The 26,488-nt window shown below is 39.4% G+C and overlaps 2 protein-coding genes across 7 annotated transcripts in view; both read left to right on the top strand.

Moving 5' to 3' along the window:
- The window catches only part of znfx1 (zinc finger, NFX1-type containing 1), a 17,210-nt gene extending 4,291 nt beyond the window's left edge, over window positions 1–12,919 (top strand). For 2 of the 4 annotated variants that reach the window (XM_046028466.1, XM_046028464.1), the window contains 15 exons: window positions 4–359; window positions 508–687; window positions 1,073–1,179; window positions 2,074–2,312; window positions 2,485–2,616; window positions 2,909–3,057; window positions 3,346–3,489; window positions 3,601–3,718; window positions 4,313–4,551; window positions 5,371–5,510; window positions 6,083–6,215; window positions 7,300–7,467; window positions 9,199–9,309; window positions 9,483–9,578; window positions 9,800–12,919. In XM_046028466.1, the coding sequence (XP_045884422.1) occupies window positions 4–359; window positions 508–687; window positions 1,073–1,179; window positions 2,074–2,312; window positions 2,485–2,616; window positions 2,909–3,057; window positions 3,346–3,489; window positions 3,601–3,718; window positions 4,313–4,551; window positions 5,371–5,510; window positions 6,083–6,215; window positions 7,300–7,467; window positions 9,199–9,309; window positions 9,483–9,578; window positions 9,800–12,253 (4,766 nt within the window). In that variant the 3' untranslated portion in view covers window positions 12,254–12,919. The remainder of the gene's footprint in view (window positions 1–3; window positions 360–507; window positions 688–1,072; window positions 1,180–2,073; window positions 2,313–2,484; window positions 2,617–2,908; window positions 3,058–3,345; window positions 3,490–3,600; window positions 3,719–4,312; window positions 4,552–5,370; window positions 5,511–6,082; window positions 6,216–7,299; window positions 7,468–9,198; window positions 9,310–9,482; window positions 9,579–9,799) is intronic. The other 2 variants (XM_046028465.1, XM_046028467.1) reach the window with 2 other exon arrangements.
- Window positions 12,920–24,849: 11,930 nt separating this feature from the next.
- Window positions 24,850–26,488, top strand: part of LOC123987544 (cadherin-22-like) — a 289,311-nt gene continuing 287,672 nt past the window's right edge. For all 3 annotated transcript variants that reach the window (XM_046076538.1, XM_046076535.1, XM_046076534.1), the window contains exon 1: window positions 24,850–25,068. The gene's annotated coding sequence lies outside the window, so the exon portion shown is untranslated. The remainder of the gene's footprint in view (window positions 25,069–26,488) is intronic.

Here is a 26,488-nt window from a genome sequence, read left to right as displayed (position 1 = left end):
CAGGTGAAGAAGAGCAACAAAACTTCAGGACCATACCCATCTACCCAACTCCTGAAGAGTTCCACCAGGACCACAGGCCCTTCCTTAGACCCAACCTCACCTCTCAGCGCTATACAAACACCCACCTCTACCTTGACACACACTTCCGGCTGCTGAGAGAGGACTTTGTACGGCCACTCCGTGAGGGGATCCAGCAATTGCTTCGGAACCAAATGGGAAGGGAAGGAGGAAGTGATAAGTCAATGAAGACGAAGCGCTTTGATGATATCAGAGTGTATTTTGACACAAAACTGATGGTGCCCAAGTGCACGTCGACTGGACTTGCCTACATAGTTCAGTTTGACATTCAGCCACTTAAGGTTAGCCTCTGGATGGATTTAGATGTTACATTTAGTGTTCATATGTCATTATACAATCAAGCATATCATTTAAGAGATACACTGGTATTTTGCTTACTGAATGGAAAATGGTTGTATATTGACAGTACTTTCCTCATCTATCCTACAGTTTGTGCGCTGGCAGAACTCGAAGAGGCTGCTCTATGGTTCCCTGGTCTGCCTGTCGTGTGATAATTTTGAGAGCCTATTGTTTGCTACAGTGTCAGATCGAGATCCCAATGGCCTGCAGAGGGGACAGGTCCAGATTACCTTTACTGAAGAAAGCAGAATCAAGCTGGCCAGTATTCAGGTGTGGCAGTAATCTGTGTTCAACCGCTGTTGATAAGCGCAGCATGCACACAGTTGCTAAGGAAATTTGATCTTACAGTCTAATTTCAGACACCTAAGCTACAAAATCTACAACTGAAAAGTGCTTAGTGGTGCCAGTTTATTTCGGTACATTTAGTTAAAAAACGGTCAGGTGTTTCGAAAATTTAGTCTACTCTCACTAATGTAAATTAGGTGGAAAAAATACTCACTGTAACTGTATAGCACCACAAACAAAAGTCGAATCAAAACCTCACCAAAACTGTTCTGTTCCTAAGATGCAGGATAGGTGCAGGGAGGGGGAATTTATGGTTTTATCTAAAATGGATATACAAAGAACTAAACTCATGATATCTCTATCTACACAGAAAGGGCAATTGTTCCTGATGATTGAGACCACTGCCTACTTTGAGGCATATCGGTATGTTCTAGAGGGCTTACAGGAGCAGGAGGAGGACAGCTTGCCCTTTCAGAGGTAGGAGTATGTCTGTGTGTAAAGCATGTGTGCTATGGAGGAGTTTCAAGCCTTGCCGTCAAGGTCACAGTTTTTGTATAATCCCACAGCACGCTCAAAACGAGTTCACATATTCAAAGGACAGCGGGGTACAAAGCAAGTTCAGCAATCACACTTTTAATTGGCATGAATTAATTATATCGCCGCAGTATTCCCAAAATGCTATCACGCATGGATGAGTTCAAAAGTTTGGTTATTGTCTGCACTCCCAGTGCCCTTCATGGACACCACAAAGTAATGAATTATATGAGACACTTTGTTGGCCATCTGTCGCCCAGAACTTTCTTATGGGAGTGCCTGAAACAACTTTAAACTGTTTTGGGAGTTATTGATAACATACATTTATTTATATATATATATATATATATATATATATATATATATATTAGCTCTCTTTTTTTATCTATTGTTTTTCTTGATGTTTTGCTTAATGTTAGGTGCTAATTTGGGTCAGCGTTGCAGTAAAAATTGACAATCATCTACAGTTTTTCCTGGTAAATCTTCAAACAAGCCCTAGTTCATCTAGGGGCTATTCTCCAGCTCTCCCACTGATTTCCTTTATTTGTCATAACTAAATGCATGTGTTTGAGCTTGCATTTAAGGACGATGTCAAATCACACATTCTTCCTCTTATAAATGAAAAGCTGAATTCATAGGCAACAAAACGCACCACACTCAGGGGCTTTTGCAGCTGATGCCTTGCTTGGTCTGGTATGACCAGTAGCTTATGATTGCTACTGTAAGCCAACTTTAGATAGGTAATTGACATAAATGAGTCAGTCCAACTGTCCAACATCCTCCTTTTACACAGATAGTACACACTAAAAGATATAATCCTATCCATAATGCTTTCAGGTACATCGTGGAGTGCAGCACAGATGTGCACCCCCCAGCTTATCTGCAAAGAAGAGATATCTATGACCTGTCATCCATTGCTGACCCTAACTACAAGGACAGTGTACGGCCCTTTCACAGCCTGGAAGAAGAGGCCTGGCCGAGAATGGAGGAGTTGGGGCTAGATGAGTCTCAGATGAGAGCTTTCCAGCTGGCCCTCACAAAGGAGCTGACCATCATACAGGGACCTCCTGGCACTGGTGAGGCATTGTAAAGCCATTGTCACAAGGATGACTTCAATCATTGTGAATGAAAAGTGTAAAATGTTTTTCTCACATTTGACAAAATGACAAAATCCAAAAAGGTGCAAAGTTTCACGTTGCTTCTGAAATACATAAAAATTAAGCTACTTTGCTTCCTCAATTTTCTTAGGAAAAACCTATGTTGGCCTTAAGATTGCTCAGGCTCTGTTGACAAATCAGGATCTTTGGAGAGCTAGATTTGGCACGATTCCGATGCTGGTAGTGTGTTACACCAACCATGCCCTGGATCAGTTCCTTGAGGGTAAGCAGTGGAACCAGTTAATAATATCATATATGTTTTACGTGATGTTCAAGTATTTTGGAATTTAAAAACACAGTATCTAGTCAACAAAAGTGGACATATCTATTTCTAGTTCAATCAATAATTCTTCGGAGGTGTATTTGTTTATATTCTGAGACATCCACCTCAAGTTTTATTTGATTATTTTGTTTTTGCAAACTCCTGCTCGGTGACCTTGAATGAGCGATGTAAGACAAATGAGCTCTCTGTTTTGGTGGATGTGAAGTGCATTTCGTTTGCCTCTGCATTTAAGGTATTCATACATTTCTGCAAGAGGGCATAGTGAGAGTAGGAGGCCGCAGCAACAGTGAGATCCTGAAGCGTTTCAATCTAAGGGAGTTGACACGCTCACCTGACTTCAGACGTTCATTGCCGCCTTACCTGCGTTCTGCATATAATGAGGTGAGCTGGTGTTGGTGAGCTGCTCACGCTACTCACCAACACTGTGAAACTTAATTTGATGTTTCAAATTGCTTCACACTTTTTTTCTCTCATGCATAGCAAAGGGTTATATAATATATGAAAGAATATAATATGTTTAAATAATTCCCACAAATTTAGCCATTTTATATTCTATTGATGTTGTGTTTTGCACATTTTGGACCTCACCTTTTTGTCTCGCACATGCTCATCACTTTGTCACTGTGTAATTTCTCCACCTATCAGTGTATTCATAACTGGTCTTAACAGATTTACAAGCAGCTGTGTCAGGAGGAGAGGAGGATCCAGAGTCAGAGTATGAGCCTGGAGTGTTCTCTGAAAGGCGTCCTGCGTGACAGCTTCTTACAGAGGTTCATTTCAGACATACACTGGGACAGTCTGCATCTGCCACCTGTGAGTAATACTGATTTAAAAAAAAACAAAAACAATGTGTATGTGTAAACTGAGCTAGACAGAATAGAAGAATGTAAGCTCATCCGTTTGTGTTTATGAAATGATTTGTAGACACAGGATGGTTTTGAGACCTGGAGTGAGAAAAAGTCCGGTCTGATAATGGAGTGGTTGGGTTTGGGTTCCACCGTCTTCCTGCAGAGGGAGACAGAGAATGCAAACGGAAATGAAGGTAAGGCTTTTAGCCTAAGTGGCGCTTCACTGGAACAATTTTAAGTGATCTGATAATTGGCTTCTTTTCACTGATATGCTGTGCTGTTTACACAGTGTGTGAGAATTCATGAATTTCATTTATAATTACCGAACTGTTGATCATATTTAACCTCATACATCAAACCTTACATATAACCTCAATTTAAAAAATGTGGATGTTTGATAAAATATGTGCTGAAATGGAAAATATAACCTAGCAGCAGGAAGCCATAAGAACTTTTGTAGGCTGTTTTCTGGAATACACCCAGGTATTTATTGCATTGGTTGTGATTGTGGCATAAAACATAAAGCAGTACTTGTCTTGCAGCCAAATATCAGTTAAATATGGACAGTTACTTTGGAAATGAAACTGGATTTTGTCATTGTGTTTTCACTTCCAGTCCACAGCAGTTTGTAAGAACACTAGCCGCTATCTTTCTGTTTTTCAGACCCTTTTGTTTTGTTGTGTGTTGTTATGCTTCATGCAACTTTGTAAGTTGTCTCTCAAACCTAAAATTCAGTACATGAAGTTAATGAAACCATTCTCATACTGATTCTGACCGCAATGTGTTAGATACAGGAGGAGCAGAAGCAATGGAGCTGGACGAAGAGGACCTCATTGAAGTCGCAGAGGAAGCAGATCTGATCCAGGCAGAGAGGATCATTGAAGACAACATTGGCCCCAGAGTTGGTAGAGATGGCAGGAAGAAGGGAGACAACGATGAGGCTGTCAGAGCAGTGGAAGAACTAATGCTGGCTATGAACCTGGATAAAACTGAAATACAGGCTGAGCAGAGCGAGGAGGGATGGGAGGTAAAATTAGGAGATTTTCAATTAGAGATTATAATGAGTTTAACATTTCATGAGTTTTTGCAATCCCTATTCAATCAGACAAATTGATTTAGAATGCTATTATACAGGCCAATAGTAAACTGGTTTGAGAGGAGTAGATACATGCACATGCCTACAGTAATTCTAAGAGCTATATAATACAGTTGCTGCACTGTATTTAACTTTTCCTCGCTTTTCGTCCCAAAATGCAGGTCTTGAGGTCTAACCAATGTGTTACCTTCCACAGAAAACATCTGAAAAGATGTTTATTGAAAGAATTTGTAACATGCATTGCTTACATTCATGTTTTCTTGTTAGCAGCTCGCATTTGTTGGCAAATTGCTTCATTTCTTGGCACATCACTAAAGCCATTGGCAGGATTGTGCCTTGCGGGTCACGCACACATAAAAGCAGGTGACGTGACCTGCTTTGACGCATGCATGCTCGGTGGCCTTGTACTACATTGTACTGTATTCATAAAAGCATTGCTGTATAGCACTACTGCTGCTCACATATCACTCAGGGTACATTTTAAAGAACAGTGCAGCACCTGCAAAATGCCTTGCTTAAAGGAATGCTTTACCGGCAGAAACACATTTTGAGTATCAAATGCTCACCACCTGTAGGCTTGAAAGGTGGTTCTGAAAAGTTTGTAGCTCGCTTGTTTGCAGAGGACGATTTTAATTCACAGGCGTACAGACATACAGTGTATTCAAAGATCCAGAAGGATCCAGATTAGCTTGAATTTAATACACTTCAAGGGTATGAAGTTCAAAGTTGACCTTGTTCTGATCTGTACAGATGCAACGGGACCAGAAGAAAAAGATGAAGAACAAAATCAGGAAAGAGCTGGGGAAGAGCTCCGCTATGACTGATGCAGAGGAAAGTGCTGTCTTAGATATTTGGATGCTTAGCCTGCCAGAGAGATGGAGGCTCTATCGGTAGGTCTGCATCTGTGTTTCACTTTAATTTCCTTTGTTCACTACTAAACATTTTTCAACTCTTACTTTCCATTGACTCTCCTGGTACCTTGCTTATATTTCTGTTCTCCTTTCCTCCTTTTTAATTTTTCTTCCTTCCTCTCCCTCACTTCTTCTCCTTCCCCAAGCTATCAGTCTATCAGTCTGCTAGAACTAGTCTATTCCCAGTGTGTGTAATTAAGTCAACTAATCACCAGGAAAATGTATCCCAGAGGATCTTCTCACCTCAGAGAGCCAAGATGCAACTTCTATTACTGTGAACAGGACTATAATAACGACTCATGTTTACATAATCTTAATTATCATTTAAAAAACAAATAGGGCAATTTCCTTCCAAGACAGATCTAATATGTCTTGCTGTAAGTGGTTAATTATACTTACAGAACAATCAAGAATGACAGCATCATATTTTTTGACCTTGGCTCTGAGTATTCTTCCAGATGCTATGCAAATAATGAGAGTCTTCAGGCTTCGTTGTAATTGAATCAGTTGTCACAGTGTTTTAACATTATTAATTTACTTTGTGTCTGCAGGTTGTGGGTGGCACGCTACAGGGTAGAAGTTTGCACCAGAGTCCTAGAGTCAGAACAGGCCTATCAGAGTGCAGTGGACAGATTGGCTGATGTAAAACGCCAAGAGAACCTCTGTGTCCTCAAGGAAGCCACGGTACAGTATAATTGCAGTAATAGATAATATGAAATAGGGCTGGGCACTATCGCAATAAAAAGGTTCAAAATATTTGAAATTGATAATTATCATGATGGAATGTCAAATCCTTATTCATTACAAGTTTAAAGGCTGTTTTTTTTCTCCTGAGTGAAAGTTGAAGAAACCAGATGGTTGTGGTTTTAAAATATCTACTATCTGAGGTAGAGCATGCAAAACAAGTATGATAAAATCTTCTATTCAACAAATAGGCATGATTCAAATTAAGTAAAATATTTTTTCAGTCCCTTTTCCTTAACAACAAAAAATATCTTAATAGAAAAATTAAGTACTGATTTGTTTCGTGATTCAAACGAATTAAATCAAACATTTATAGAACATTTTGATATATTGTTGAGGATAATTATATCGCGATAATTATCATTATTGTTTTATTGCCCAGCCCTAGTATAAATAGTATTTTTTTATAATGATCCTGAAGTCGATTCTTCTTGTTTATTCAAACCATTATCACAGTGAGGTAAGTAAGACACTTCTTTGAATTCATGTTATCGGCTTAATGTTGCCTACAGTGCAATATCTGGAGAGGATAATGGAGCATTTTGCTTTACTTTGCCTTGATACATACACATTATGATAGTGTGCCTTGCACTCTTGTGGTCTTGTGTGAAGTGCTCACTATATTTAGAAGTCTGGACCTTGGTAAACCAAAGGAACGAAAGTAGCGAAAATGCTTCAGTCTCTTGATCACTGTGAACCAAAAGTGTCCTTAGTATTTCCTAAAAATGTCAAAGGATTGCTTTAATAAAGCAGTGTAAAATATACCTGGTGGAATTGAAGGGAATGGTGCATTTGAAATAATACATGTTGTACTTTTAAATTATAAAAAGGAAGTTAACTGTGGGGCAAACTGTGGGTCTTGGATATAACAGGTTCATGGAAAGGAGCCGGCATTGTAGTGTCTTGGTATAAGCCCCCCAAAACTCATAACACCATCAAATAGGCTGGCAGCAATACAACTGTTGGTTGTTATTAATCACAAAAATAGCAGAGGTGTGTATTTAAATCATATGATTTCCATCAGGTTATTGGCATGACAACCACAGGGGCGGCCAAGTTCCGTAAAGTTCTGCAGGACGTGCGTCCACGTCTGGTGATTGTAGAAGAGGCTGCAGAGGTTCTCGAGGCCCACACCATCACCACACTGAGTGAAGCATGCCAACACCTCATCCTCATTGGAGACCACCAGCAGGTAAGAATCCACGCAGAGAAATAGGGCCATGTTTCCTAAATTCTTAGTGGCATATCATTAAACTGGTGTATTTTAATAAACCATTGTGCTCTGACTGAAATGACCCTATTTACATGCCTAGGTGAAAATTTAATTCATGTCATGCCCTCAGTCATGAGGGATTTTTTGTATTTGTGTGTTTGTCTGTAAGTTTGTGTGTAATGCTTTGCTCGTAATGGCAAAAAATCATCCCAATGCCAGCCATTACGAGAGAAAGAGGAGAGCGAGGAGTGATATGCTGGACATCAGTAGACTATTACAAGAACTTGTCAGGGCCTGCCAAGGACATATGGCCAGGCAGCCTGTCTAGCAATCTGCAGAATGCGATCACGACTACGCACAATTCTGTCAGACATCTCAATATTCTGTCCTGGTCTTTTCTAGCTGTGTAACTTCTGTCTGCTCTTTTCCTAATATTTGCTTGTTATACTGTGTTTTATGCATGAATTTATGCATGCACTTGACTACACAAACAGACCTGACTTCCTTGCAGTTGTACTGAAACTTTGGCAAGTACAGGAATAGAATTTAAAATAGAGTTTAACTTGAATATTGTTTTTATTGTAAACCAGGCTTGGAAATCACTGGTCATTTTTATATATCAGATTAATGAAAAAGTAATTTACCACTTTGCCTCAGGCTCCATTCAATGCTTTAGGGGATGCAATTTAACATATGTTGACTTACAGTGCAAAATAAATCAATCAACATTATAGTATGTCTGATTTATCAAACTACATGAGGTTTTCTGATGGCACAAATATGGGTTAAAGTTTTTTCATGGGTTTAAAGCCAGTTGATAGTATTTATTTTCACTCTATGAACAAGTGTTCAGAGCTTTGTTTTTGTGGAGCCCAAAGTTGAATCTGTGCATATAATGGAGGTGGATGGATCACACTTTCTGAGTAAAATAAGCTTTGGCATTGTTGTGCTGTTCATTAATCACAGGTTTGGTGTTGAATCGAGCAGAACACAATGCTTCACATTTATACTAGAATTTTCTTGCCTCCCCCACACCCCTCCCACGTACATGCACAATCACACTCTGTCCTCTAGCTAAAGTAGGCTTGCAATCACACGCAGACACTTACACGTACACACACAAACACACATACAGGCAAAACTTAACAGGACAGCAAAAAAAAAAAGTTAGATCCCATTTGCATACATTCAGTATTCCTGGCCACTTACCCTAAAACAGAAACCCATAGCAAAATATTGTTTTTCCCTTCTAGGCTTGCTCCTGTATTGATGGTTGCTTCCACCTGTGTCCAGGAACTGTGTAAAAAATCTTCACAAGCATTTACATAACGGGAAATGGTCTGACCACCTGACCTTGAAAGTCATTCCTCTATTCATCACTTAGATGGTCTTTTATAAACTTACATTTTCCAAAAAGAAGAGCGTAAACCTACCAAATTTACTTAATCACCACTATGTGGAAGAAGCCAAGAGCTGTAAATAAGCAAGTCTGAGGGTACACATATGCGTATTATACAGCATGTTTTCTAGATGAGAAAATGCTATATTGATCATAAAAGCACATTTCTTGCCCTAAAACCTCTCTATTAGGCCACAAGAAGACCACAAGTTCTTAATTTGTACAAAAAAACAATAACTAAGGCATAATTTCTCTTTTTTCTTAACGATGCATAAAAACTGTATAAAATAAACATGTGATTTTTCCTTTAGCTGCGCCCCAGTGCCACAGTATATGATCTTGCTAAGAACTTCCACCTGGAAATGTCCATGTTTGAGAGGCTGGTGAAGATGGGACTTCCTTTTGTCAGACTCAACTACCAGGTTTGTGTTTCTGCATCTATTAATGTGTTAATCTTATCGCACGATCAATCAATCAATAAAATGTAGACATGTTCAGATGATGCCTTTAAAGACAAAGTTCAGAGCATTACACTTTAATTGGTATGACTGTAGGTACCTTTGTTTATCTGTGTTTGTTTCTTTTTTATCTTCAGCATCGCATGAGGCCTGACATTGCCCGTCTTCTGACCCCACACATCTACTCAGAGCTCGAAAACCATCCCTCTGTGTTGGACTATGAGAACATCAAGGTGCGTATTGTATTTGTTCTCCTACTGTTTCCATTTTCCATTTTTTTAGCAGTGAATATTTGTTTACTTGCCTGCATGGGTAAAAGGTATCTGCATTTGTCTCTGACTTTTAAATGTATTTTGAGTGAAAGTTGGGCAATGGATTAGGAATACTGAATTCAAAAGATAGTCTGTCAAAGAATAACATAATATGTTTTTTTTAATTAAATGCTGTCTTATAGGGCCTTAATACCAATTTATTCTTTGTGGAGCACAACTACCCTGAAGAAGAGATCAAAGATGGGAAAAGCCATGAGAACCGACATGAGGCAATGTTTGTAGTCGCTCTTTGCCGGTATCTTCTCTTTCAAGACTACAAACCAGAGCAAATTACTATCCTGACGACTTATACCGGCCAGCTCTACTGTCTGCGCAAACTTATGCCTGCCAGCCAGTTCACAGGTGTCAAAGTGCACGTAGTGGACAAGTACCAGGGAGAAGAGAATGACATTGTCTTGTTGTCACTGGTTCGCAGCAACCTGCAGGGTAAAGTTGGCTTTTTAAACATTCCCAACCGTGTCTGTGTAGCCTTGTCTCGTGCCAAGAAAGGTCTCTACTGTATTGGCAACAGTACAATGCTGGGCCAAGTCAAACTGTGGAGCAACATCTTCTACACCTTGAGGGAAAAGGACCAGGTTGGGAATGCTCTGACCCTGTGCTGTCAGAATCATCCAAATCGACAGGTAAAAGCTTCTCACGCTAATGATTTCAAACAAGCCCCTGAGGGGGGCTGCACCCAGCCTTGCAAGTTCCGTTTGGATTGTGGTCATGTTTGCTCAAGAGTCTGCCACCCTTATGACCCTGAGCACAAGGAGTACAAGTGTGGCAAGAAGTGCCAGAAGATTTTATGTGATCTGGGACACAGGTGCACACTTGTGTGCCATAAAGCATGCCCAAAGAAATGTCCCGTGAAGGTTGAGAAGATCATACCCCAGTGCCAACACACACAGATGGTTCCTTGCCACCAGGACCCGAAGACATTTGTATGCCAAGAGCCTTGCCAGAAGCTTCTTCACTGTGGACATCCATGTGATTCGTTGTGTGGGGAACCATGCACCAGTATGTGCAAGGTGAAGGTCACCATAAAACTAAGGTGTGGCCATGACCAGCAAGATGCTTGTTTTTATAAAACACAGAAAGAGGAGCCTGAATGTAGGACCCGGTGTGAACATCAGCTAAAATGTGGCCATGCCTGCTGTGGTACCTGTGGCAAGTGTTATCAGGGACGGTTCCATTTCCAATGTTCACACCAGTGTGAGCGTCTCCTGATTTGCTCTCACAAGTGCAGGGAGCCTTGCACTCGTGATTGCCCCCCTTGTCAGAGACCATGTGAGAATTGCTGTGTCCACAGCAATTGTAAGAAGCCATGTGGACAGCCCTGTGCTCCATGTATTGAGCCCTGCACTTGGCAGTGCCCTCACCAAAGCTGCAATAAGCTCTGCCATGAGCCATGCGATCGTCCGCCATGCACCCAACCCTGTGACAAGACCCTGGATTGTGGCCACCCATGCATAGGTCTGTGTGGAGACAAATGTCCAACCAAATGTCGCATCTGTAATTACGATGAGGTCACAGAGATTTTCTTTGGCACTGAGGATGAGCCTGATGCTCACTTCATCCAGCTAGAGGACTGTGGACACATCATTGAATACACAGCCATGGACACATACATGGGGATGGATGATAGCCAGCAGGCAAATGGAGAAGAACAGGTGGTCATAAAACTGAAGGAATGTCCGAAGTGTCGAACTCCAATCCGCAAAAATCTACGCTATGGATCTCAAATCAACAGCAGTCTGGCTGAAATAGAGATCGTAAAGGCAAAGATAAATGGATGTCAGGCAGATATTGAAGTACACAGGAAGGCCCTTCAACATCAGTGGAAGGAAAACCTTCTCACATATGAAATGCATCAGCAAAATGAATATATGTGTATCAATGACAGACTGGGAAAAAGTTATCTCACAGCAAATGATCTGTGGATCCTGGAAAACAAGATGTATTTCTTAGTAAGAGTTGCAAAGCTACGGAAGATCCAAAGGGAAAACATGTCATTCAGGCAAAGCTCCAGATTAGAAAAGTGTTTTGAGGAGTTTGTGCGCTGGCTCGGCAACAGCGACCAAAAATTCACAGAGCAGCAGGTCTTTGATTTGCAGAGGGAGTTACAGAGACTCACCCTCCTGACTGAACTCAACGCCCGTTGCCATATGGCAGACAAGAGATGTCAAAGTGACAAATTTCAATCTGAGGTACAAACAATAAGAGCGGTTTTGGAAAAGTCTGACCAATTCACTGAGCAAGATCAACACAGAGTGAAAGAAGCCATGAAGGAACTCGACAAAAAGTTTCCACTCCCAGGCTTGGGGATCAGTGAGGAGGAGAGAAAGATGATTGTCTCGGCTGTGAAAATGCCGCTCGGACACTGGTACAAATGTCCTAATGGCCATGTCTATCTTATAACAGACTGTGGAGGGGCTATGGAGAGTCGATGCTGCCCTGATTGCAATGCTACTATTGGTGGGAGCAATCACAGACTGGCAAGTGGCAACCAAGTTGCCTCTGAGATGGATGGGGCACAGCACCCTGCTTGGTCTGAAACCAACAACCTGCTAAACTTTAATCAATTTGGCTTCTGAAAGTTGTTTGCTGTTGCTTTCTCAGTCCCAACTGTTTTAAAAAAGTGCAAAGAGATATAAATAAAACTGAATTGAATATGAGTGGCAACAGGTCGTGGTTTTACTGTAAAGACCACTTTAATCAATGCTGGAGGGATCTCTACAAAAGTTACTGTGCTCTGTAATTAAAGGGAGATAATGCAGCTGTCTATTTCATTTTGCTGCAATCAAGTCACGTGAGTGATGAATGGGGCAGAGCACTCTGCTTAAGACCATAATCTCCTTGCATGAAACTGACTTTTAAAATCCTTTACTGAAAATACAGACTTTAGTAGGAATAGCAATAATCTGTGACAATTTTATATCAACAAATATTCACTTTGTTACTTTCTGTCATGACATCACTGTATTGACTTTGCTTTAGACTTTGTGGGTAGTGGTTTTGTTTGTTTTGTGTTTTGTTTAAAAAAAAAAAAAGCATTTTCTGCAGAAATCATGTTCCAAGAATCTGTAACAAGTTTTTAATCAAATATGTAACTCTTTCATACTGTATGTCCAAGATTCCTTGTGTAACACTCCTGTACCTTAACAATAGGTGGCAGTAGAACACTGTAAAAGAATACAGAGAAATTACTTGATAGTTATGCTTGCAACTTGCTAAAATGGAATAAAATGTTTCTGAATCTATGAGCATATTCTTGCTTAATTTTATACACATTCCATAATGTAAGAAATACTATCATATGTATATTTTTTTGTATTTTATATATGGGCCTTCATTAGCATTAAGTTCAGCACAAATGATTAACATGTAAACTTGTAATGCTGCTACTACAAGACGTGTGTATGTAGAATGTGGATACAAGGAATAATACCTATTTTTATTTCACTTTTAGATTGGCTGATTTGTAGAAATATTAACCACCTAATGCATTAAAACATAAACATTCCTCACATTACAAATTTAAATTCTCTCTCCAACCCTTCCTGTCTCTCTCTCTCACACACACACATGCACACACTAAACTGTTACTAGCAAGAGTTAATCATTTGCTTCCATAACAGGACATCATTGGCACGGAAGCCGATAAGAACAACCCTGAAATAAATACAATTCCTCTTCACTACTGTACAGGACTCATCGCTGAGTTTCATTTCGGCATTTTGTAACAGCTTGCATCATTTTATTGCATGATGAATGTGTCCCTGTCACAAAACCAGCTCCAATGCAAACTGTGCTGTCTGCAATGGGGGAGAAAAAGAACAACAAAAATGTACTGTCAAGACAAGTGTTAAAATTGAGCAAACTTTAAAAGGGTGCCACTCTTTCAGAATTTATAGGATTCAAGCACCAGGCTGAATGAGAGTTGGACGAAAGGCATTGCAGAAAAATGGTAATATCCTACAGGGTGGACTATCTCATCTATCATGTCAGGTGGCCTTAAAATATATTATTGTCAGAGTTTCAGCTAGTCTGGCCCTGTAATAAAACCTACCAACTACTATTGTTTGATTACTGTCTCTATCAGAACTGATAAGACCGTGTGGGTGGAAAAAGCATAGTTGAAACAAAGAGGAGCTGACAGGCCAAGCAGTGATCTGTGAAGAGAAACAACTGCAAGGAAGGTTAAACATCCTCAAAGGAACATTTGCTTTAAAAAGAGGTGCCATCTACAATTTTTCCTCACATTAGAACTACAATAGAGATTTTGTGAAATTGTTACACCTCGTTCAGGGAAGTATGCAATAAAAATGTAATTAAGTGACAAAAGTATAGAAACATGAACGCAAATGTATGATGTAAGAGATGAAGTTTGATGATCTTGGCACGGTCACCCTGACAACTTCAACATATAGTCACACTGGTTATGTTCTATGCAAGTAAAGAGTGGGAGTTGGAAACATCAGTGTCACCTCACCTCACCCCTTATCTTTTAACTGTTAGAAGCAACAGTTAGCAAGCTTATTGTCAGAATATCTTGCCAGTAAAAACCATTTCAGGATGAGTGAGCTTAGCAATATGTGTTCATCCTACCCAAGGGAAGCCATTGCTTCATATGCAATGAAAATGGTGTCTATTGCAAAGGTGACTGAAACTTAAATTTTCACAACAAACATGCCTATTTTGAGAATTATTCCCGCGGCACAGAGGTGATGTTACGAACCTGCTCATTGTAGAGAGCAGTAACATTTGATTGGGATTGAAAATGAGGTGGAAACGACAACTGGAATGGTTCTGGTTAATGTTAACATGTTTAATTAACCATGGGACCATGTGCAAGAAATATAACCAAACAAGAGCAGTAAGTGCTGACAAAAAGCTGTTAACAAATAAAACAAAAGAGGGTCTTATCCAAAGACAGTTAATTAGCTCTCGGCTCAAAATACACTTGTTATACCATAGAACAAAATAACCAAAAGCGGTCAGCAACCGTAAGCTTACAAAAACAAATACAAACTAGCATATATTCTGCAAACACAGATTCTGAGGTCTCAACTGAGAGTGTCCAACACTTGGTAAACTACAACGAAACAAAGTGAATTACAAATGGACCTCTGCAATGACTGAAGCCACTCTGACAGGGAACGGACAGGCAACACTATGAAATACAAACACTAAACACTCTCTGGACAAATCACAATGATACGCAACCCCATGGTAAGGCGGACTGACCACTGGTTCACAGCTGTCCTGAGCTGTGGACACACAAGCTCTTTAAGGTGCAGTTGAGGTTGATTGAAGACTTCTGATTGGTAGGTTCAGTCCGACCATAGCTACACCAATCACTGATACCAGCGAACAGCAACCAGAATGAAGGCGGTCTCATCTCCAGAGGGGCCAATCGTCCACAGCTAGGTTTGCATAAACAGCAGACACTCTAATGGGACCAACAAAATTAATACACACTAAATGGCAGTCAGGCGGCCTTAACAGTGACAACAAAAAAAACTACTGATATTTTTATATTTAGCTACCAGCTACCACCAACAAAGTGTAGCAAGAGAAGGTAATGGAACCAGGATTTTCAAAAATTAATACAGTAAAAAAGTTCATATTACAGTAAACCTGCATAATAAAGATGTTTAAGGACTTGGTTAAACAACAAGGTGTTACTTCTTCCATTAATACACAAATGCTTTTTGTGTACAAAGTTCAGAAGTTCTTATAACTTGAATATCCACCAATCTGTGTGGTTAACGAGGAGCTGGGAAGATACCAACAATGTGTTGTAGTTAAAGAGGTACTTTTTTGGCTTTTTAGGGAAGGCTGCCAGACATCTAATCTCAGTTGAATAATGTATGGCTATTTGCTTAACTCTTTATTGAACATGTTAAAAGACAACAACAACAACAAAAAACAAAATAAAAACAAACAATCAACAAAAAAGATCATCAGCAGATGATCCAAATAACGGTCATGTTCAAAGGGGGTAGGAAAAAGTTGGAATAACATTTCTTGTCCTATCCCCACTTCAATGATATATTTTAGCTACTTAAATAGTTTGTCTCACTTAAGAGTCCATAATCTGTTGGGTTGACTATAACAAAGATAAAGATTTTTTTTGATTTTTTTAAATAAATATAAATATTCAAACTAAATAAAAATCAACAAAAAAGAAAATCACTGTTCCAGCTCATATCCGTCAAGGATTCTTTTTTTATATAGAAATTTCAGTTGCAATATGTTTTTACATAACTTTAAACCGTTATTACTGTTGTTCCACAGGATAACACCCTGGGTTGTTATACAGTGGAACTAACTATTTGTTCGACTTAACGGTTTACTAAACATTGATATTCCTCTGAAATTGTACGTGTTTTCACGTAGTTGAAAAAGCTCTTTGATATTTCTAGGCAATTGGTTATTATGCACATAATAGAATAGTTTTGTATTAATGTGTATATCTCTGATGTATGTGTTTCACTTGCAGGTTAAGCAGATGACTGTAGTTTGTCTTATCTCTGCCTCACACAAAAATTTGACAACATCAGGTACTTGAAACTAACTTTTCAGTAAAGGTTGATCAATTCTGTTCATACAAAAGTGGCAAAGCAAGCTCCAAAGTCTGTCAGCATGAGATGTTGATGCTGAATTTAAATAGGAGTTTATATTGAAAAAGTTGGCCTGGGAACCAGACCAATCTGTGAGCTCATGTTTTATTTGCTCTGTAATTTGCATTTGCAAATTGGCCTGGCGATGTCAGGCTATGAAAAACTACCTTTTGTATGAAACGTGAAATTACAGAGGGCTTATTTGAAACTTGGGTTAACAAGAATCTCCAAGGCCACTGGTAGATATAAAGGCTTGGCTAGGAGTCAGAGGTCTGCAGTCTTTAGTGTGATAATAGTTTGAATGCAAAGATGTAATTATAATGATGAATAGCAGAAAATACTTGACAAAGTATTATTTAAACCATTCTTTTGTTATTAAAGTTGAATAAATCAGATGTTATGGGTAAATTAGGTGTCTTAAAGAATGTTCAACTTTTGTTTATATACTGCATTTCATTCCTGCCAGACATCCTTGTTTCATTATTTTTGTATTGTGTGTTTTGTTTTGTCAATAAAATCTAAATCAGAATTTTAAATGTTTTATGTTTCTATTTGTTAGCTGGACTTGATGGTATAATTTTCACCTCGTTGCAGTTAAAATGTAGCCAGAGAAAAAAAGCCCAGTATTACTCTACCCCTGAGACAATGCAACAAGGTCTATATTCACAGAATGAACTGTTGGTATTATGTTGGCTGCAAGGGTAATTGGTTTGTATTATCAGAAAATTGCTTATTAATGTTCCCTTGGAGGCTTTTCATCAGTAAAGCTGGTTGAGGTCCAAGGTTTCTACGTAGACAGAAACTGTGTGTGATGCAGTGTCATAGGTGGAATACATAACAACTATGCTCTTTTAGCAGAAGATCTAAAGCAAAGTGACTAAAAGATTAGCTTTAAGTATCATGTGTTACCTTCATATGGGATGAATTGTGTCTCCAGTTAAAATAATAAATGAGAGGTTTGAGAATGTTTTGATAGAAAGGACAACACCACTTTACAACACAATGTTGTACATATTTAGTAAGGAACAATCTAATAATTGATTAATCCTTAACAAGTACTGTAGTTCCAGAATAACTAAGAATCAAAGACTATATATTTGTTAATAATGAGTTACTAAAACAGAGTGGGAGATACCATATTAATGAATCATTAGGTAATGATTAGTTCATAAATATCTGTGAAACACATGCTGACCACTTCATTCATAAGTCACTTCTGATTACCAAATGAACCTGACACTGAGCGGCACAAAACTAGTAAAGACTCATTAATTACCCATTACTTAATTATTAGTTGGGCACCCTTAAGTAAGGTGATGCATCAAGTAGGACAAGTAGCTACTGAGTTTTAACTGGGAAATTCACAATTAGTGAACCAGAAACAGCAGGATTCACAATAAAATCATCCTGTTCAGACCACATAAACATTCATATTTACATCCATGTCATATTCTGCATTATAAGTGCTGCTGATGCCTAAAATGTCATAAACAGGGTATGACCATGGAGACGATTGGAAAGGCCATAACTCCAAACAAAAACTGTTTTCACAAAGAGAAATGCCCAGCAAAATAATAGCCTAAAAATAAACTGGCTCATGAATGAGCTGAAAAAAATCAAAAGGGATGGTTATTGTTGATGATTGTTATATTGGATTTTACCTTCTCCAATCCAGTAAATAGATTTTTGAGACGATGAATGGAAAAAAGACACTTTACTGTTCCCCTCCCCAAGGCCAGCACTCCATCACATCTCTGCTCACTTTAGTTCCAGGACAGATAGGTGACAGTTAGGATCATGCTATGTTAGCAGAGCCTCACGTAGTTTAGCATTAGCATGTTTACTGTTACCAGAAATGCTACCTGCTTTCTCTGACGTTTACAATTAACAAAAAGTGCATCTTGGGTAGATTTTGCTTGAATTAACTTGAATTCCAGTTGTGAGAAGATGCTGTAGTTTCTACAGTGTTTCTACAATTGTTGTTGTATATGATGTGGATGTAAATATTGATGTATATGTGCACCAAACGTGATGATTAAAACATTTTATCTGGGGGTGCACAGTAACTAATGATAAGTAATGAATAATTAATGAGTTGTTACTAGTTTTGTGTCGCCAGTAGTGACTCATGAAGAAAGTGGTCAGCATGTCGATTCAGATATTTCTGAACTAATCTTTACCAAATAATTCATAAATATAGTATCTTCCAGTCTTTTCACCATAAACTCATCATTATCTACTATGTGGTCCTCAGGAACTCTTTATTCAGGAACTATTAACAATAAATTTTTTCCTCACTTGTTCCCTAGTAACTACCCACAATTGTGTCTACCATACTTTGAATTGTAACAGAAAATACAGTCCTCACACTTTCATTAGGTGTCACCTTACAACTCTTTTGTCTCAACTGCCCCACTGGCCCCAGTTTCCTTCAAATTTGTGTTATGGTGTGAGTTTCCCACTGAATAGATCACAGGGGTCTTTTTCTCCTTCTGGATGACAGTGGCAGGCTCACTTAGCCTCAACTGGCCATCCATACCTTGCCACGATTTCCATGGATGCTTTGGGCTCTGTTAACATGCTGGTCACTTCCGACTGGATTTGCCTGATTCCCACCAACTGAACTGGAGATACAGGGACAGCCACAAAAAGAGACAGACAGGAAGACACGCAGAGGCCACAAGCATACACTAGGGGTGCTCCTAACAACTAATTTCTTTGTTGATTAAACAGAAATATAAAATTAAAAGTCCAAAAAGAAAACACCCAAAACGATATCGCTAAACAATGTCATTTTGGTTTGCTGAGTGTGGCTAATGTTAGCTTTGCTAGCACCTGCCGTCTGCTCTCCTTGCAGGTTATGCACCACTTGTCTGTGCTGAATGTGGTTTTACATTGCTACAGTCAAGTGGTTATGCCATTTTATTCCGAAACAGCCTACATACAACCTTATTTTCATTTTCTAGATTAAAATACTACCAAACTGCGCTGGTTTTTAGGAGATGTTAGCAGGCAGAGGCTGCTGCCTGCCATTGCTGCGTAACATCTTAAGACTATTAACCAGCATTGTACATTAATAAAATATTAATGATTAGTTTAACCAACTAGTATTTCTGGTGCTGACTAAGTAAGGGTAGGGTGTAACCGAATAGTCGACTAAATCGCGCACATCACTAGCAGAAACTGAAACAAGACAAGAGAGAAAGAGTCAGACTGGATGGGAAAGGGAATGTACTGGACTGATTGTCTGATCTGTTTTCAGTCCACGAGAGACTCTGCTGATATACGGAAGACAGAGAGAGAGAGAGAGATGATATGGAGGGAAAATAGGCCCGATTTGATATGAAGTGAACAGAGTAGTTTGACTGATCCTCCTCTCCACTGGACCAGTGAATGTGATAGGGAGCGAGATATGCAGGCAGGCAGACAGGAAGCAAAAAAATCGAGATGAAAAGAAAAAATGGAGGTAAAAAATTTAGGAGGAGCTTAAAACCAACAAGAATAAAAGTGAGGCAGACATTGCAGATTCAGGTTGTCAGACTCAGCTCAATATTGTCAGGCTACATACTCTTCATCCTCAGCTGTACGTGGGACATGATGGCCAAGGAAGACACATTTTACAGTAGAACTGTAGTATTCTTACTGACATTTTTGTGCTGAACACCTTCTTACGTCTGAATCTATAGGAAACTACTGTATACCATGTCTTACTGCTCGGTGGTGTTTCTAATCAGAGACAATAACAACACATGCACCATCTGGATCTGGATGTGGCAAAGTAATGTTTTAAGTAATGTGATTAATTCAACCCACCTACTGCAGCAGGCTTAATTTCTTTCAAATTTGAGAATATATGAACCTTGCAGTTACAATTGACAAAGCAGCTGTTGGGTTTTGAGATGCAGAGGCTTACTCAGTGTCAACCACAGGAAAAATCTGATGATTGTCTTTCTAGGTGATCATACTTGCAATGAAGACTTTGCTTACATAATTACATTCAAGAAAGGGACATGTAATTTATAAAACTGCTGATTGCCTGAAACAAAAAACGTATGCCACCACAGAAAAATTATTTTCAATAAACTAAAAATTTCTTGGAAATACTTTCAGTTAGAAGTGAGCTAGAAGCCAGGAAGACGTTTTAAAGGTTTAGAGTCTGGTAATATGTCTGACACACAATCTGTGGTTTTAATTGGTGCTTAATTGCAGCGTGGGCAGTACATTAATAAGTTATTACCGTGGCCCTCTCTTGAGATACTAGCCAGGCAACTTCTCACGGGGTGTGTGCCATCACATCAAAACTTTGATTAAGGCAGAGGGTAAAGCACAGACCCTGATCACATTTTGTTCAGCTTCCAGGCTGATTTAAATGTAAATTAATTTTTATTTCAGCTCCTCCCATCTTGACAGTGTCTTGGTATGTGAGCAGAGAGGGAGTTGACGGGAAGAAGGCGATTCTGCCCAGGTAAGCATATTTAGCTTGTGAGTGTTTGATTCTAAACTAATTTGAATAACTGTGTGAAAGCCAATTTGGTTTAATTGAGCTCTGCTCTCTCCTGAACACCTGCAACTAGATTAGTGACTGACATTAAGTTGTTTTGCTGCATTGGGCCTCCAAGTGCTGCTCCTGCCGCTTCATAACTTTGGATTTACCTCCAAATGTTTAATACAACACCATATGTGCTTTGCAGAATATGCAATGAGCTTGGCTTGGTGTTTCACAGAGCAGCAGTGAAATATGGCCAAGAAAGGGAAAATAATACCCGGGCTAATCCATTCTACTCTCCCATGCCTGAGTGCTGTGACAAAGGTGGTTTATTACCATTACCACCAGTGTATGATTATCAATATGTATTAGAGCATCTCACCATCGAGCAAAGCCCCAACAGGCCATGACAGGCCTAAAACAAACTATGTTTCTGCTCCATCGAGGGAAAACATTAAGCAAAGATGCACATGCCCCTGGCACCAGCCCAGCACAGCTGAATCTGCCAAAGAAGTTGAATGGGTATTTCTGTTAGCTCACACCAGCACACACTCTGTCCTGGCTTCTGTCAGCTTTTTGTAAGCCTGTGCGGCTCTATGATTTGTACACCACCAAACTCATTGATCCGCTCCTGTACAGAGCTACAGTATCACTGCTGGCGTGCTCGCCTGCTGTAACTCAATGCGCATAGCCATAGCTATGCTCAGAACCCCCTCTGTTAACTTTTTTCCTTCTAGCATAGACACACATATACTTAACAGTCGCTGGTGCTGTCACTGGCACAAATAACACAGTGCCTTGTCATCACAAATGTACTGTGCAATTGGTCTAACACTCGTACTGTAGCACATTATTACCGCCACTTTTATCCTGCTTTTATTTGTCAACTTTTACTTATTCATTTTTAGCTTGTGCCCCATTCTTATGCCATTATCAAGAGGTGGTACAGTCCGTTCCAGCCACCGTCCTCTCCTGTGCAATGTTTATGAAATAACAGAGTGGGTATCATGAAGGTGTGTTTTTAAAAATAAATTCAGGCTTTTGGTCATAACAAGCATATAAAAACACACTTGGAAAAACTGCGGCTATCTTTCCACATCCTACTTTGAGAGCGGTCTTCAGTCGAGTTTATGTAAGTATAACCACTTAGAGTCAGTCATACTGTCAGTATTCAGTAAGCCTTACCCTGCCTGAATGCTCCTTTCCCAGCAGGGAGGACACACCAGTGTCTTGTTCATGCTTTTATGCTTTGCTGGGTTCATTGATATGTTTGTACTGTTGTGTCGTCCTCATTCCTTTGGCATATTATGACAAATGCTAGGCTTTACGTAACACTAAATTAAAGGGAATGTTTCCCTAATTAAACAAGATATTTATGGGTAAATTGTAGCTTAAAAGTTAATGCTGCGTTTGCTAATAATCCAAAGTGGCAGAGGCGTCGTTCCCACCCCCTGTGCATTCAAACTACTGAGGTGGGAAAAACAATGGAATGCCTGCAGTTAAATGTCTCTTTAGTTGCTTATGAGCACCAGAAACATTTATGTGTACAGTTTAACCCAACTAATGTTACTAATGTACTGGCGTGTTGATGACTTAAAACCATGCCATGCTGAAATTCACCAACTAACTTGTGTTTTAAAAGCATACAATTTTGTAAAAATAATATTTGTTTACAGTTCACTATGCCATGTTCATTAGGTGTTGTGCCAGGTACTGGGGTTTTGAGAAACACTTGACTTTGAAACAGCGTTCTACAAAGGCTCAGAGAAGCAGATCAAGCTTCTTTTAAAAGGCATCTTAAAAGTCACTTGATTTCTTTGACCTTCAATTGATTTCATAACTTTGTACTGGTTTGCACATTTGTCCAATTGCACACTTGTCCTTGTTCTTATAAATCATCTCTGTCTCTTTTATCCCCTGTTTTTCTTTTATTTCATCTGAAGCATGTTGTGACAAATGTTTTGAAAAGGTGCTGCAGAGTACAAATTTAATAAATCTGCACTTAACGTCTTGTGATTTAAGACAAATATAGGACATTGTTCAGCATGTCACATTCCAGCACCTCAGATCAGCTTGAGGTGAAGGTGATTCAAGGTGAATTCAAATTAATTCTGCGAGCCTATAAGTAAGACATTAAGTGGAGTCAAATAGTCATTAAAAATACTACAGAATACATTTATATGTAAGCAAAGCCTCAAATAAGTCATAAAAACCTGTACGTTAAAGTAGCAAAATGGTTAAGAGCAGCAGTAAATTATTTGAAGTCCATGGTTCTAGTGTGGGATTTTCAACCATAGGCCTTTATTAGGAGATCTAGCTATGGTCTCATTCTTTCTGTTTCCTGGATAAACTGAGCGGAAATGTTCTGCACATTGAGCACTGTCTGAGCAATGAGAATGAATTTGGACAGCTGTAAAGCCACAGATAGTCACATTGTGCTGCTACTGCAAAATGGGATCCAGGATAGAGACCATTGAAAAGCCCCCTGTTAGACCTGTTAGTGACAGAACCATGCCTATGCTGACAGAGACCAGACACTCACCTGATCGCTACTGTGACACCTTCTGATAATGCTTAGGTGACATTCAGTGTACATTACACAGACAAACAAAGTAAGAAATTAATTAATCAGTCTACTGACTGAAGCATATGGTCCTGTTTGTTCAATGAGTATTAATGTCCCCCTTTTAAACAAGCCCACACTGCGTTGCTTGTGAAATGCTGCCGATCGGTCCCTTTACAACAGTCAACATTTAGGAGGATCCATCGTGCTTTTAAGCTTGTATTTCACTCTAGAAGCAGAAACGAGCAAGGTAGGTTAGCTCGCTAGTTAGTTGGAAGCTAGTTAGTTTAATTAACGTTACCAATTATTACCTTCTATGTTTGTGTGTTTTAGTTATTATTATTATTATTATTATTATTTGTTGTCTGCCGCGCCGGCTCAAATTCCCGTGAGCTGGAATGAGCTAGAAACAACTTGCGGGAATACCTGGAAATGGTGTGCATCAGCTTCCATAGAAATATGAACCCAATCGGCCACATGGTGGCGCTATAATTAAGGCTTAAAAATGCAAACTTTGAAAGGCCACGCCCCTTACACCATAAGTCCAATTGACTTGAAATTTCTCACACAGGTGCAGCTCAATGTGCTCTACAAAAAAGCCTCAAGGACTATTAAGGTCCGCCTATAAACTTTTTCCACCATTTTGAATTTTTTGAAAATCACATTTTTGACATCTCCTAGACCGTAGCTCTGATTGCCACCAAATTTTGAATCATCATTGGATCAAGCCTATTAAAAGTTGTATAAAGCATGTCGATATCTCAATTACTTTTCAAGATATGGACCAATGAACTTTGTAAGGGGCGTGGCTCTGGACATAAATGAACACAAATCAGCAACCGTAGGGCTGATCATCACAAAACTCAAAGGATATGTTCAGATAGGTGCCCCGGTTATGTCTAGATAAGGACCTCACACATACACTGCAAGTCTCATTCAAATTGACCACTAGGAGGCGCTATAAATGCACAAAAGGAAGCTATTGATCATAAAATGTTTGTCCCATCCAGTGGTGTTTTTTTTAAGAGAGGCCTCCGATTCGTTCATGTAGATGCCTGTCACCTTTCTAAACTTGTGATTGGTTAAGGGGCGGGCCTAACAGGCAGAGAGGAACAGAGTTACGATTCAGCCTGCTGCTTCCAGCATGTTTTTCTCTGGAGGTAACTTAGCCAGAAGCTGCAGCAGACAGAAAGGTGTAATTTAATAATTATACAGAGAATCAGTAGCCTGGCTGGTGTATAATACGTTTGTCACACTGCTACACAGTTTTGTGTACTGTACTGTGTCTGAGAGCCATACTAGTCTGCAGATAGCAACAGGTTAGTAACATCGCTAACAGCCAGCTAACGTTAAACGGACACTGTCTCACTGACAGCGCCGTGCGTGACCTGATAAGCACCTCTGGCTTTGAGGGAGACCATCCTGTACTTGTCTTCATCTTCATCTTTCTGAAAGGATTGCAAAACATGACACCAACGGGAGTTATCTGGACGATGCTGTGAAACTGAACTTACTTTAAAGGGTTAAATATAGCTGCCCTACAAACAGGTGGAGGAAACAGCTACTAGCTCAGTGACGGTCCGATGGTAACGTTTATTAAACTCTGTGGAAAATGTTAAACAGCACTGCGGGCCGCAACGAGTCTGCGGGCTCTCTGAAAAACTTCAGTCCTCCAGAAGTTTGCCCAGAGGAAAAGCTGCTGCTGCGGCTTTCTGCTGAAGTGAGCCTGCTTTGGTGAGTGAAGCATCGTTAATCATCGTGACTCTGTGCTGCTGCTCCATGTATGGGACAAACTGTGTCTCTCTCTCTCTCTCTCTCTCTCTCTCTCTCTCTCTCTCTCTCTGTGTTTTGTGGAGTCATGCTTGTTTGTTGACATGTTAGAAACATAGTAGCAAGAGAGAGTATTGTAGTTTTACTGGCATCTATATTTTCAAACCATTTTAATGAAATAGTATGGTTAATAATACTAGTATTTACATAGCGTATATTTCAATTAACTTATTATATAGTCTAATATGAAAGAAAAATATTAATGCTCCATGATGTCTGTAATCCTGAGTGGGCTTGTTCCCAGTAAATGTTTTGTTCTTTGCAGTCAGTGCACTCCTACAAATAAAAGCTGTAGTTGATTTTTAAGGAAAAGGTCAACTAGCGTATTTGAAGAACTATTGCCCAACACACACAGATACATAACACATTAAAACAGGATTTTTATGGCTGCTTGCCATAATGCAAACACATTTTTTACATCTCCTCTTAGACCGTAGCTCCAATGGCCACAAAATTTTCTCTGGATCATCATTGGCCTTAGCGTATATAAAGTTGTATAAAGCTTGTTGATAGCTCCTTTCGTTTTAAAGATATTGACCAATAAACATGTAAAGGGTGTGACTCAGGACATAAATAGACAAGAAGCCACAAGCGTTGGTCCAATCATCACAAAACTCACAGGATATGTCCACATGAGTGCCAGAAATATGCCCTGACAGTTTCATTCAAATCGACCACTAGGTGGTGCTTTAAATCCATCGTAACTGGACGTGGAATGATACAATTCAAGCTATAGATCAGAAAATGGTTGTCCAGTTGTTACAAAACTTGCATGATATGTTTTATAACAATGTTGAACCGTATGTGTGAAATAATTTTGATGGCGATATTGCAAAAAAAGATATGAAACCGCGAATCGCCACTTGCGACTGTATTTCTGAATTGAGATTGCTGTTATTACTCTGGGATTCAAATCCTACACGGAGTAAATGTGCACGGTCACATAGTAACATAGGGAGTGTTTCTTGTGAAATGGTCATGTTAAAAGTGAAAGACACGCTAACAGATGCTTGGAGAATTGCTGGGTTTGTTTTAAATATGCTAACAGAACATGTGCATGGGAAAATCAAGTAAAACTTGAAAATTTGCACAGGCTACAGAAATTTGCAACCTGAGGCTAAAATTGTTGAGCACTTTCAAGTACTCCGTATGCCTATGACATTTACTTGCAATGCTGTAACAAGTCATTTTTAGTGGACTTCTTTGAACTTTTTTGAGCATTTAATGCACCACCCAGCCAGCATGCTATCCTAAGACAAATCAAACACACCCAGTGTTGCATGACAAACAGGTGCATTCTGGGTCTGGCTAAATGCTAACATGC

This window comes from Micropterus dolomieu, linkage group LG18 (assembly GCF_021292245.1).
Source record: "Micropterus dolomieu isolate WLL.071019.BEF.003 ecotype Adirondacks linkage group LG18, ASM2129224v1, whole genome shotgun sequence".
NCBI classification, from domain to species: Eukaryota; Metazoa; Chordata; class Actinopteri; order Centrarchiformes; family Centrarchidae; genus Micropterus; species Micropterus dolomieu.
Note: the sequence above shows the minus strand (reverse complement) of the source record. Positions and strands in the feature narration are given on the sequence as shown.